This window comes from Cyprinus carpio, chromosome A1, assembly GCF_018340385.1.
Source record: "Cyprinus carpio isolate SPL01 chromosome A1, ASM1834038v1, whole genome shotgun sequence".
NCBI classification, from domain to species: Eukaryota; Metazoa; Chordata; class Actinopteri; order Cypriniformes; family Cyprinidae; genus Cyprinus; species Cyprinus carpio.
The window spans coordinates 3918294-3932256 of NC_056572.1; the positions used below are offsets into that span (position 1 = coordinate 3918294).

Below are 13963 nucleotides of genomic sequence, written 5' to 3' on the forward strand. Positions count from 1 at the left end.
GCAAATTCAAGAAACTAGTCTCACTGGCTGTCAGTGTCCTACACACTTTATAGACACTGGAAGCAGAATAAAATCAAATGTGAAGTCGTGGCCTAATGGTTAGAGAGTCGGACTCCCAATCGAAGGGTTGTGAGTTCGAGTCTCGGGCCGGCAGGAATTGTGGGTGGGGGGAGTGCATGTACAGTTCTCTCTCCACCTTCAATACCATGACTTAGGTGCCCTTGAGCAAGGCATCGAACCCCCAACTGCTCCCCGGGCGCCGCAGCATAAAATGGCTGCCCACTGCTCCGGGTGTGTGTTCACAGTGTGTGTGTGTTCACTGCTCTGTGTGTGTGCACTTCGGATGGGTTAAATGCAGAGCACGAATTCTGAGTATGGGTCACCATACTTGGCTGAATGTCACGTCACTTAGTCACTTAGTCACTTAGTTGTCACTTAGAAAATGCTTTTTGCAACCTGCCTAATTAAAGATGGTAATAGGAACCAAAAAAAAAAAAACACATTATGCATTTCTAGTTTCCAACCATCAATTGATTAATAAAGCATAAAGCATTTAAAAATTTCTTCAGAATGCCTGAATCATGTTGGTTAGTTCCAGTCTTTGATTCTGATTGATGAACAAGCTGATAAAAAAAGTATGCCTACATTATTTGGCATACTTTCATTTGTTTTCTGGAGTTGAAAGATGTCTGGAGGACAAGGTTATTTCTACCGCCTCAATGGCAGGCAAGTATTTCAATTCAGTTGAATATCGCTCCTCTACATAACATAAGGAGCGTCGTGATCAAGTCACGGCCTCTCGTACCTTCCTGCTTAAATGATTGACCAATCATTCCGTGCACTGCAGAGCTGTTTAATTACATATAATAAACATTCTAGTTTATACACAGAATGTTTTTCATGTATGCATTAGGATCTCACATCTGAAAAATTGTATACATTACCACAAAAAGTGTATTGATATACAGTATATGCACCTAGAGTGATGGTTATTAAACCCACAGACTTCAACTTAAATCCTTAAATCCATAGCTGTCAATGCTTATACAAGTTTTTATTTCTGTGGGAATGCATCAGATGTCACTGATAGCGTCCACAGTTTAACTTAATTTAACCCCAAGTAAAAAATGTCTGTAAAAATGCATCATTTTGTCTTGAAAACCAACACATGACATTTCAGAAGTTATATCAAAATCTGTTAACATAGTTCTGATTGTTGTTTTTTGCTTTTCATTTTTAAATAGGCACACTGGCTCTTCCTCAATTAGGATGACTCTCATATCTAACCGATTTAATGCCCAACTCTGATTCCCTTTCAACCGTAAAAAACTAGTGCAACAGCCTATTAAAGTCCCTGATTACTGTAATTTTAAAAATCCCAACATGCCCTGCACCGGTGATTGTTCATTATCAGACTTTGATTAGAAAACCAGAGGCAAAGGACAAGAAAAACAGTATATAGCCACAAGATAAACAAAAACCTGAGCACCTATATTGACGTATAATATTTTAAATGCCAATGAGAACTACAATAACAGTCCTGAGACAGAGAAATCCCAAACTGAGCATGTCCAGCTAATGCTCCTGTGAAAAAAACTCAACCCTAAATCCGTACATTATAGCTGTGATACTGACAGAAACAGCTGGAAAAGCTCTAACAGGTCCCTCGTCCCTTCAAGCAGTGAAGTACATCTCTTTGGTGAGCATTGAGACAATGCAGGGGATTTGTTTCTTGGCGTCAAACCCAGGCATGTTGGAGGTCGACTCAAAGTCGAGCGCCACTTTATGATTGACCCTGGTCATGATCTGCATGAGCTCGAGTTCTTTGCCATACTTTGCTATCATTTCACAAAGGGACTGAATGAACCAAGAGCCGGTCATGGTGTTTCTCCAGGAGTAGTAACCTGACAGAGGAAAGAAACCCCATTAGGAAAAAGACTCCAAGTATTTAAATGACCTTCACTAGGATTTTCTCAGTAAATACTGATACATATGACTTGGTTGATTAATTAATCAGCATATCATGCAATTAATTATATTAAAATTTAATATAAAAAATAAATACTATGAGTAGCCATATTTATACACAAAAATACATGAGTATAATTATTTTAATTTAATAATAAAAACAATATTATCATCATTTTAAATAACTGTTTTCTGTCAATAGATATTTAAAATGTAATTTATTCCTTTCATGCAAAGCTGAATGTTCTGCATTTTTTATATAATGAACGGTTTTTTAATGTGTTCTTGACTGAATCAAAGAATTTATTGTTTTCAAAAAAAAAAAAAAAAAAATCTTAGTGGCCCCAAACTTTTGTACATTCACTGTTTGTGAATATTTTATCCGATACTCACAGGAAGTGTTTTTCTGGTTAGTTTGCGTCTGTACCTGATACAGTAGAGTACGCATAGAGGAAGTCCGCCTCCACAGGGATCCTTATAGGTTTATCTGCGCTGTCAGTCTCCACACCAGGATCCAGTTCTGTACCTCTACAAGCCTAGAAACAACACAGCCTTCATAAATCTCAAGAGCGAAAACAAGTGCTCCAAGCCTGCTCATTACAAACCTCACACTCACATCTGTTCACACACACAGACACACAAGAGGACAGCAGAAATTGGGGATGTACCTGTATGAAGAAAAGTTTAGGCTTTCCCACTAGTGATGGGCAGCGGTCTCCTCTGAACAGGCTAGTTAACTGTTTGAGCTCCACAGAAGTATCAGTGCCGAAAAACACTCCCTCATCTCCATGACTGAGCAACACACACACTAATGAAGCACAGTGGCTGTGGTCGCCGCGGGCAACTGTGATAAAACAACAAACAGCCACGAATAATTAATATTAAAAAACAGTATAATTATCAATTACCATAAAATCTGGGTATAGACAAATGATTCAGTGTAATTTTGTAATATTTCAGTTGCAACACCAACAGGTCTGAGAGCTGAGAGCTAAGAGACAGAGTATAAGAATTTGTGCGGAGTTGAATACGCCATACCTGCTGTTAAAACCTGTTTAATCTGTGCAACTGTCTGGTCATTGTAGACTTTCACAGTGTATCCGAGCTTTCCAAACACATTCATTACATTTCCTGCATCTACGTCAGTGCCATTGCGTTGGTTCATGCCTGAAAGAAGAGAAGAACAAATAACCATCGGTTAGATTACACAGGAGTGTACAAAGCATGATTTTTATTATTATTATTATTTTTAAATTATGTATATATTTTCATTTATATCTTATCTGTGTACATACTGAATGAATAAATAGAATATTTACAAGAGGTATTTAGCGTTATGCTGGTTAACTTCACCTGTCGCATTTATTAATATTGATATTATTTATTTTGTTTAACCCTCATGTTGTGTTCTGGTGGGGATTTTCTTGCTCCCACAAATGCTAGTTAATGTTATCACACTGTCTAAAACTTACTGACTCACATAGGGTATAATAACTTCCCAAAATGTTTTTTGACAGTCTTTGTACAGTACTTTTTCCCTCCACCCTGTTACACTTGTGGTGTTCCCAGTCAAAAATGACCATTCTACTACATTTTATCAATTTCTCATGATACATTATTAACAAATCTTGGATGCAAGCTTTGTTTTATTAACTTGTTTTCTGTCAGTTCTAAAAAGGAATAAAAAACCTGTGCAGGAACACCAAATTAGGTAGAGGCTTTTCTGGCCACTGAACAGTTATAGGCCATAATATCAAAATAAATAATCACCTTCATAGTTGTCAGCAAGGTATGCTCCTACTAAAGAGTCTGTTAAACTAAATTTGTTCACTGTTCCGTTCATAAGGTAAATGCATTTCAACAATCATCAGTTTGATGAGCATTCGAACTGACAACCTTCACAAAAACAAGTGTTACCTGTGCTGCGATCAAAGTTCTTGTTGTTGATGATGATGCAGTGGCCAATGCTGGGGTAGTTCAGGCTGTATCTGAAGGCATGTGACTGAGCCTTAGCATCAACCTCCATGGGCTGCAGTCCGGGTGCCCCAACCTCAGCAGCACTGGACAAACATTACTGAACTGTATTTAATATAATCAGTGGGACTACACAGAACTAAAGAGAAGAGACCTACATAAATCTATTTATATTTAATTCATTTAGAAACTGTATAGTTTATGAAAAATCATGGACTAAACATATACATAATAATGTTCATAGAAATAATATACAAGTAGCAACATGTCTATATATTTAAACATCATAGTAACAAAAAGAAAAGAAAGTGTTAGTGAATTCAATACTGTTTTTAAACTGTCAATCACTTCCGAAAGCTGCACAGCAACAGTCGTCATCATCATCTTACTCTTTTGTATCCTCGCGCCGAGCGTCCACGCAGTCTCCGTTCATCTTCAAACGTTTAAAGATCACTTAAGAATAAAAGGAAAGGTTTCTTGTCCAGAGGAAGCGGATGGAAATCTAACTGGAGACGTATAACGCGTTATAACCAGCCCTCGGCAGGATGATCACTGCAATCGCGTGCCGGATGGATTTTCTTTGTTGTTTGTTGACTCGCACGACCAGCCAATGAGAAGCTGCGCGAGATGGGAAAAAATGCAACGTAATATATAAATTTTTCAAAGTCAAAACAAGCAAGCTTTCTCTTATAGCTGTAAATAATTCACATAATGGCTGTATGCCAAAACCCAGGGAGCTGTCTTTGTAGACAGCGTGTTTCAAACGTGCGCGTTCACAAAGCGCCCGACTCTAACGTTAGGTTTTAAGACACAGCCTTTGTAATGAAGGTCAAGTTCCGCGTGCCCTGCTAATGCATGGTGTCCATAACAATACATTTGAGAAATTGCAAGGTCTGTTTAATAGATTTGGACTACTCAGTTGCACAAGTGAATCCAAGAGTGCAGCGTGTCTATTTAATATATGTAAAAATATGAAAGATATGCAGACGTGTATGTATGGCGTTTCTTTGTCTGCTTTTCAGTGTTCAACGGATAACAAGTGAAGATTGACTAAAACACAACACCTAAAACTTAAAACTCAGAAAACAATAAAGCAGACGCTTACCAAAATCTTGAAAATACCCTGTTATTGGGAGCTTGTAATGAGAGGGATTCCGACGACAAAGCGGTTACTCAGCATCCAGGAAGTGCGTCAGGCTACTAGTGATGTGTCATGCGCAAAAGATGCGGCTCTGAGAGCCGATGCTTTGTAGTGAATCAGAAGAGCCGGCTCGCATCGAGTGAGAGCCGCCTCCCAGTTTTTTTTCCTTTCGCCGCTTACCACAAGGCAGAGCTTTGTTTTGATTGGTCAGCAATCGCATCGGGGCCAATCAGATGTGAGGATATGGGATCATACCATTATGTAATAACAGAGAGGGGGTGAAATAGGGCAGATAATCACAGAAAGAAGAAATAGGATCAGTCCATCAAAGCTGAGGCATCTGTTTTTTTTGAATGCCAATCTTCACTGAGGACATTAATACTGTTTGCTTGAGTTTGGTTCTAGTTCCGTTCTGTGGATTTATTTGCTGTTTTGTTGTTAATTTGTGCAATAAAATGTTTGATTAAAATATTAAACAAAACAAAAACAAAAGAATGGTTTTGTAACAAAATAAATGCACAAAATTAGGCCATTATAAGGATTCTCATAAAAAACACTGCACATGAAAAGGGTTTTCAACACACAAACCATTAATTTTTGCAAAGTTATGGTAAAATAAAGGCCTACAAAAAATCCTCAATTAAGAGCCGTTCAGGAGTCGAAAGAGCCGGTTCTTCTTTGGGAGCTGAGCCAAAAGAGCCGGCTCTCTGAAAAGAGCCGAACTTCCCATCTCTACAGGCTACACCTCTTTCTCTGTGTTTTGCTGGAAGTACACGACCTCGAAGCCTTTGCGCTTGCGCTACAATATCGCCATCTGCTGGATAGATGGCTTCTTACACAAACATTCTGCCTCTTGAACATGTTCAGAATCGCTGAGAGTCAGCTCAGTTACAGGCCTTTATCAGTTATATGCTAAACAACCATTTTAAATGTTTTCATTTTAAAAAATATTAATATGTGGTTCAGGAAACATCAGTAATGGCCTTGACTACATTGACAAGTTGTGTTGGTGACCAAAGGGATTATAATGAATTAATAATTATCAAGACTATTTTAAGATATCAAAGACTATAATTTGTGTATGGGAGCATAAATTTATCAGCAAAATAAAAATAATAGTGCTTAATTTATGTATCAGCCTTCCTGAAATTTTCTCATGGACAGCCACAAATTAGACACATTGAGACAATAACATCAAATTGCTTAAACAATTATATTTAGAATTATAAATATATATATATATATATATAATATATATATATATATATATATATATATATATATATATATATATATATATATACTAGTGTCATTGTAAATACACTACCATTCAAAAGTTTGGGATCAGTAAGACAGACAGTAGACATTTATTCAAAATAGAAATCTTTTCTAACAATATAAATCTTTGCTATCACTTCTTATCAATTAAACACATCCTTGCTGAAAGTTTTAATTTCTTTCAAAAAAAGAAAGAATAAAAATGTACTGACCCCCCAACTTTTGAATGGTAGTGTTCATATATTGTTAAAAAAGATTTTATCTATTTTAAATAAATGCTGTTCTTTTGAACTTTTTATTCATCAAAGAATCCTGAAAAAAAGTATTACAGCTTCCAAAAAATATTTGGCTGTTGCCAACATTGATAATTCTAATAATAAATCAGCATAATAGAATGATTTCTGAAGGATCATGTGACACTTTTATACCGGAGTCATGATGCTGGAAATTCAGCTTTGCATCACAGATATAAATTATATTTTAAAGGATATTTAAATAGAAACCATTATTTTATATTCTAATAACATTTTCAAGATTAGTTTTTTTTTTTTTTTTTTTTTTTGATCAAATAAATGCAGCCTTGATGAGCAGAAGAGACTTCTTTAAAAAACATTACAAGTCTTACTGATCCCAAGCTTTTGAACGGTAGTGTAGGTTTTTACCAACAGTTCTTTATTCTCTGAAATAGTGTATGATGGTTTTACAATAATCTACATTTACTAATAATTAACAATTTATTAACTGTCCCCTTATCTCTAATAAACTGTGGAGATCTGTTTAGATTTCATGTAATGGGTGGTCTGATCCTCTTGCTAATGTTTATGAAATTATGTAGTAAATTATGCCTACACAATTTATGTGCGACTAACACACTTTGTAGGATTTTGGCATGAGTATAGCAGTTCAGCTTGAAGAATGTTTAAGCATAAAAAAAGATTGTTCTTGGATCAGTTTTATCATAAATAGATACCTTTATAAGGAGCAACAATTACCTGTTTTTCTTTTTATTAATTAATTTGAAAATAATATCATCATGGAGCTGTTAAAATCCATAGAAAATTTAGTAAACCATGATCAAGGCCAAGGGTCTGTAAAGATAATTCAGACTGTTTGTTTCCTTTGTTTCAGACAGTGCTTTCACTTTCTGACAGGAATAATGCATCTAAACTGCTATCTAATCACAGATCAATGCATTCAAGCACTGATCTCCCTTTATAAAAGTGAAGTATTTCAAGTTGAATATCTTAATTGTTCTGCCTAAGTGTCTTTGTGTGTATGAAAAGTAAACAGTGGTGGAAAGAGTACCAAGAAATTGTACTTAAGTAAAAGTATTGTTACTTAAGGAATAATTTACTTTAGTACAAGTAAAAGTACTGAAAAATAATATGACTCAAGTAAGAGTAAAAAAGTAGTTTGCTGAAAAACTACTCAAGTTACTGCGTTACAAAGTACTTTAGTATTACTATTATTAACATACATGTACTTTAATGTCTGTTTCACAAGTGAGACCCAGGAAACCCCTTATATGGACAAATGCATCAGATCTCAGTACAGCTGTCAACGCCGGTGATTGACAGTCAAAGCAAAGTGCGGTTTGAAGTTGAACACCCCGCCCCCCAGCTGAATTGGAAGTTTTGATTGGTTTTGCACCCGAGTCAGACCTCTTTGTTGCTGCCTGAAGGGCAGGGCTCCACCCCAGGAGTTTGAATTTGAAAAGTTCCCGTAAAAAACGCTGGCTCGCTCTGTTTCTCCATCGGCACCTTCTTTGTCCATTAAAAAAAAAAAAAAAAAATGTACTTTTGGTATAAAATATATGTAGCGAATAGTTTTATTCTGCTCAAGTAAAAGTAATATACCACAATTTAATTATACTCAAGAAAGTAGCCTACTGTAACGAAAGTATTTTTAATTAGTTACTTTCCACCTCTGAAAGTAAATAAGCGGATGCAAGACAAAAACCCATTTTAGAGAATAATTTATTGCCAGTAGTAAAGCAGTTAAGCTAGTGGCAGTATTTAATAAAAATCATGAAACAAGACCATAGCATTTCTCTCACACACACAGAGACCCTGAAAAAGTCACATGTCTGTGAATAATCTATAAATATACTGGGTCCCATTTTCATGGTCAAAAAATAAAGATGTTCAAAAGTCACAATTTACAAACAAATTAAAAAAAGAAAACATAACACATCACAAGGATATGCAGACATCCTTTCAGAAATGAACGCGTGTTGTGATGATCACACATTCACATCCTTGACATTTTTTATTTATTTTTAAAAATTATTTTCTGCTCTTTTCTTTGCTTGTGAATGGACATACAGTAAGGCTGATAATGACACCATTTGAGTTGGTATACTACTTTTTCCTTTCTTTTTTGAAAAAAAAAAGCACAAAATATCTACAAAAACCTAGTAAAACCTTGAAATCAAAACTGTACATTTAAATTTACATTACAAATGAATGAGGATTTGTATAAAAAATCAGTTTGCATGGTTATATCTATACAAATACAGATATCACCTTGATGCTTGAAATGATGCTTTTCTCCCATTATCCATGACAATATATCACTTATTTTTTTCTGTGTAAATTGTACATCTCAGCATGATCTTGTGCATGATTATCAACATATTATTTAATGGCACAGCCAAGTCTAATGTTCTCCCCAATACTGTTAAATAATAATAATATTAATAACAGCCCACAAGAGCTACCGGAGAGAACACATGTTTAAGCACATCTTTTCAAAACCCCTCTTGAGTGAGATACAGATGTATACAATGTGTGCGTTTGGATGTTTGGCATTTACGTTAAGTGTAAGACTACGTTTGTGTACCGTGTATGTGGTGTGGTTATGGTTTGAACACACAGTCAGTCTCCTGTAGCAGGGTTTCATTTAGGCACTTTTGATATTCTGGATCCAGTGTCAGACTTCAGTATGCTGCTGCTGCTGTTGAGAGTCCAGCAGCGGTATGATGAGCCTCTGAAAGCGTGCTCCCTCCTCCTCTCCGCCGCTCTCATAATCGCTCATCATCACTTCTGACTCCTCGCAGCAGGCGGACATGTCCGAGCAGGACGCCGTGGACGTGTACAGCGAGAGCGACATGTTATCGGCAGTGGGGAGATCGAAGTCGCGGCCATAGCCCAGCGGGAAGCCTCTGTGCCGGTATCCTCCGGTGGAGGATGATGTGATGGTGCTGGTGGGGTTGGTTTGAGGTTCGGGGTCTGACGAGTAATGGTGGTGGGGTAGGAATTGGGTGAGGCTGTAGAGTTGGGGTATGGGTGGGCGCTGGCGTACTCCAGATCCTCCAGGACTAGAGGGGGCGCTGTTTAGCGCTCGCGTGGTTGGCTGCAATGTGTCGTAGCGATCCCCGTACTCCGGCACGGGGGGAGGAGGGGGTAAGTCGTCGTGGGAAGGAAAGTCATCGTGTGGAGGAGGGAAGTCGCTTTCAATGTCGTATCCGCCGGGATAGTAGTCTGTGTCCAACAGGGCGGGGTCACTGTAAATGGTGGGTGGGGCCTTCACTACCTCATACTGAGGAAACTCCTGGATTCCAGGAAGTTGAACACTCGGCATCCAGTCAGATGTGTCCCAATGATAGCCTGTCAGACAAAAATAATAGTGAGCGTCGCAGAGACAGGCCGCAATACAAAAAAAAAAAAAAGGTTATATGAGGTTTACACAAATAAGAAGGGCTGGGGTCATTTCAACTTCAGAGGTCAATTTTAGTTTTGAAAAAAAAAAAAAAAAAAAAAAAAAAAAAAAAAAAACAAAACAAAACAAAAAAAAACCTTGGCATTCATAACCCACTTTACTTAACATTAATATAGTATAGAAATTAGATGTTGAGCAGGAAATTGTTGAAATGTTGGCAGCCATAATCCCTTCTTATAACGCTTCTGTCGTTATTTGCTATAATTGACAACTTTTATTACACTAATGTTAACTGACATCATGAAGACTTTTTTATGTTTAATAACACGCACTAATGTATTATTGACAATAAAATAAATTCACAATAAAAAAATAAAACACATTTTTATCAATGATTAAACTGAATAAAATTTTAACATTGCTAATTGCTTTTTAATTTTTTTTGCAAGCTGGGATAATTTGCAGGATTTTCTTGTTTCTTTATTAAATAATAATAATAATAATAATAATAACTTAATATAACAAATACACTACAATGTTAATAATGTGGACTTGAAATTGACCTAAAATTCACAGAAAACCTTCCAATGCAAATGTTTTTCGTCAAATGTTAATTTATTCTGTGCACTAACTGAAGTTGAATTGACTTCTACCCTTCATAAACCACACAGTTAATACCAGCAAGGTCATTTAAAACCAGCATGCAATGTCAGTATCACATCAACACAATGTAGATCATTCAGAGTGCATACAAATATACACCACACATGTAAATAAACAGTAACTCAGAATATGTCTATTGTTTGTAGATTTACAAAATATGACAATTAGTCAAAACGTTCAAAGATTAATTTGTACATGTTATATTATTAGGTAGGGTGTTTTAAAGGAACACCTCACTAATTTTGAAAATAGGCTCATTTTCCAACTCCCCTAGAGTTGATATTATTGATATTATGCATCACCTGAAAATAGTCCCAGCTAGGTAACTTCCAATAAGCCTATTTTCAGGCGCTGCGTCATATCATTGCGCCTGCTGCACCCATGATGGTACGACAGCAAAGTTCCTTGATTATTACATCGGAATGAGAGTATAGTTCCTAGGCAAATCGCAACTTTTCATTTTCCGTCGGTCTAAGTACACGATGTAACTACAGAAGTGTCAAGTTTTAAATAGGAAAAATATAAAAACTCTTTGGTCAGTTTTGTGTGAGATGCTAACGATCTAATCAGATTCAATGATCTATGCTAAGCTAAGCTAAGCTAAAAGTGCTACAACCAGACCCGGAGATCAGCTGAATGGATTCGAAAATAGTAAAACTCAACTGTTTAACTCTGGGGAGTTGGAAAATGAGCCTATTTTCAAAAAAAGTGGAGTGTTCCTTTAAGGTTGTTATTACTGAGTAGTTTGAGGGAATTTCAGGGAGACAATACAAAGTTTAACTGGGACACCAAAAAACTTTTTGTGATGAAAAGCTGTGACAAAAATTGCACAATATGCACTTATTTCTAATGCTACCAAAAGAAGTGAGTTGATTTGACACTATTTTTGTCACAGATTTTGTGGACATGCAGAGTTTTGTTATATTGAGTGGGTAACCAAGCAATCAAATGGAAAGGCATCAGGCAAATTGTACAAAATAAAAATCACCTCTTGGTTTCTTGTGTTCATGAGCCGAGAATGACTCTTTAGATAAAAAGCAAACAGAATAGCATAGAAAAGAGAGAAAGAGAAAAAAATGTCAAATAATAGGAGACCCAAGAACACTCTGAAAAAACAGAGTGCAGAACAAGGTACAAATGTAAGAGCCATGAAGTTATGAGACGATCTTCATGCCATTTGCTTGCACAGAAACATTTCATAACGTAGCATGGTGGGAAGGTGAAATCAGTCTTGGTAAGACTGCAATTTTCCATCTCAAATTAGCTGAACAATCATGTGCCACTGAAATAAATGAGGCACCTGATTGGCTAATGAGGCATTTGATAGAATCTTTCAAGATGTGATCAGTCATTTTTTATTTCTTTGTCTATCTAGATGTGATATGGGTGAAGAAAATGGCATTTTGGAGACCTAATAATTACCCACCAAACACTAACGACACAGATAATCAGCAATGATCAGCAATGAAGCAGCAAAAGAATACCTTCTTTCTCCACCGAGTCAACAACAGAGCTGACAAGGTGGATTACTGTCACTAGGGAGGCTTGTAAGAAGGGCAGATAAGAGAAATCTAACATTAATTTTTTAAGTAAACATGAAAAGAAAGAAACACTGGAAGTCAAGATTGTAAGGGAGAGAAGAAACAGACAAAAGCGTTTCTCACAATGAGACATTGCATTCTGACATCTGACAAAACTGATGGATTGGAACTGATTTACTGGCACCGTCAGAACAACAGATACTAACAGGTTTTATGGGATTCTGACTTCTGACAAGGGTGTGATCTGAGGGATGGGTTAATGGCAGAGGGATTCGGTTGTGTCGGTAAGGCACATTTCTGGGTTGAGCTCTGGTGGAGGACGGTGGGAGTGACGCTGACGCTGTGCTCATGATTACACACATTAACAGAGAGATGGAAGGAAGGATCAGGAAAATTCTCAAAGATAAAAGAGAACAAACACACTCTCTAGCCCCAAACCAAAACCAGCAGATGGAGAAAAATTAAAGAAGCAGAGGAATATGCGGATACATGGCCATAAGAAAATATGTTCATCAGAGGTTCAGTGGGGGAGTTGTTAGGTCAAGGTCAGGGGTTGAAAAGGTCAAATGAGGGTCAAGGGTTAGATGTCTGTAGTCCCTTACACATGACTTATGGCAGGAAATTTTAAAAATTGTATAGCAGGATTAGACATGATTGTTCAGTGTCTGTCAGACATGATGTGCTCATGCATTCAAAAATAATAGCAATAGAATTTGAGACAAGGTTTAAAAAGTAGACTTTTGGAGTTGGACAGTTATTGTTTTTCCGATGTTTATAGGGGCGAGGCTTAAATATTCTTAAATATACTTCATTTAGGAAATGATTTTTTTTTTTTTTTTTTGTAATTGAAATGAAACTTAAATAAAATTAAATAAAGCTTAAATAAAATTAAATAAAATATAAAAATTAGATGAAAAACCTGACTTGGCAACTAACTGAAATAAGGAAATAATAATGCTAAATAGGAATATGTTAATTAAACAAAAACTAATACCAATGACAAAAGCACATAAAATTGCTAAAATTTTAACTAAAATGAAACAAATATTTAAAATATTAAAAAAGAATATAAATAAAACTTAAATAAACACTGCCATCCTAAGGGATCCCAATGTTTCAATGCATTTTTTCAACACAAGCATCATTTGGTGCTTTGATCGGCCAATATCTAATATGCAAAAAATAAGAGGATTATATTGCGTGAGTGATGATATACACACCTTTGACTAGATTCACACTGGATCAGATTCTCTTTTATCTTGTTTTTATTTTTGCATAATAATGACATCATCCTACAAACTGTCCAGTAACCATTTGCTTCAAAAGGTCAGCAGCAAATGGTTCAAAGCTGAAACTGTTTGTAGTTTAAGCACTGTTACAAGGTTTGACCTGACCGCAACAGTGCAGGGGGTATGCTATAGCTTGACAGTTTGTTCCCTTCAGTTCAACACACTGGGGAACGCTGCCACAAGTCATGTGAAAGGGCCCTCAGATACAGTAATCAGGACCAACAGAAATGTTGTGTTGCTTTTGCTGGAGACCCATCATGTGTACTTTTCATACCCTGCTTTTACACTCTGAGCTGATGTCTTCAACCATCCATTGGCTTTATTAAGAGACACAAAGAAAGGAAGGGGGAAAAAAAGAAGAGAAGAGATCCAAAATATGAATTTCACACAGAGAACTAATAAAGATACTTTATAGGTCATTCTTAGATGTTGCCTTGAACTGATGAAAA

General features: G+C 36.4%; 2 protein-coding genes across 13 annotated transcripts in view; both read right to left on the minus strand.

Moving 5' to 3' along the window:
* Positions 1-832: 832 nt before the first annotated feature.
* On the minus strand, positions 833-5185 carry LOC109096543 (caspase-3-like). Its single transcript, XM_042766970.1, has 7 exons — positions 5048-5185; positions 4332-4560; positions 3886-4028; positions 3007-3135; positions 2637-2812; positions 2396-2504; positions 833-1904 (listed from the first exon to the last, which is right to left on the minus strand). Exons 2-7 carry the CDS (start codon positions 4373-4375, stop codon positions 1675-1677), a joined length of 831 nt encoding a protein of 276 aa, XP_042622904.1. The 5' UTR covers positions 4376-4560; positions 5048-5185; the 3' UTR covers positions 833-1674.
* Positions 5186-8319: 3134 nt separating this feature from the next.
* Positions 8320-13963, minus strand: part of LOC109096534 (protocadherin Fat 1-like) — an 89015-nt gene continuing 83371 nt past the window's right edge. For 3 of the 12 annotated variants that reach the window (XM_042766419.1, XM_042766410.1, XM_042766442.1), the window contains 3 exons: positions 12169-12228; positions 11673-11708; positions 8320-9969 (listed from right to left, as the gene is read on the minus strand). In XM_042766419.1, coding sequence (XP_042622353.1) covers positions 9293-9969; positions 11673-11708; positions 12169-12228 — 773 coding nt within the window. In that variant the 3' untranslated portion in view covers positions 8320-9292. Of the gene's footprint in view, positions 9970-11672; positions 11709-12168; positions 12229-13788; positions 13832-13963 lie in introns of all 12 variants that reach the window. The other 9 variants (XM_042766450.1, XM_042766481.1, XR_006161129.1 and 6 more) reach the window with 8 other exon arrangements.

Excerpts from the sequence above, each read along its gene's own strand:
- LOC109096543 (XM_042766970.1), bottom strand. The coding sequence starts at position 4,375 with ATGAACGGAGACTGCGTGGACGCTCGGCGCGAGGATACAAAAGA. Across the intron at positions 4,029-4,331 it reads CGGCGCGAGGATACAAAAGA|TGCTGCTGAGGTTGGGGCAC; the intron begins GTAAGATGATGA and ends ATGTTTGTCCAG. Across the intron at positions 2,505-2,636 it reads CTAAACTTTTCTTCATACAG|GCTTGTAGAGGTACAGAACT; the intron begins GTACATCCCCAA and ends TGTTGTTTCTAG.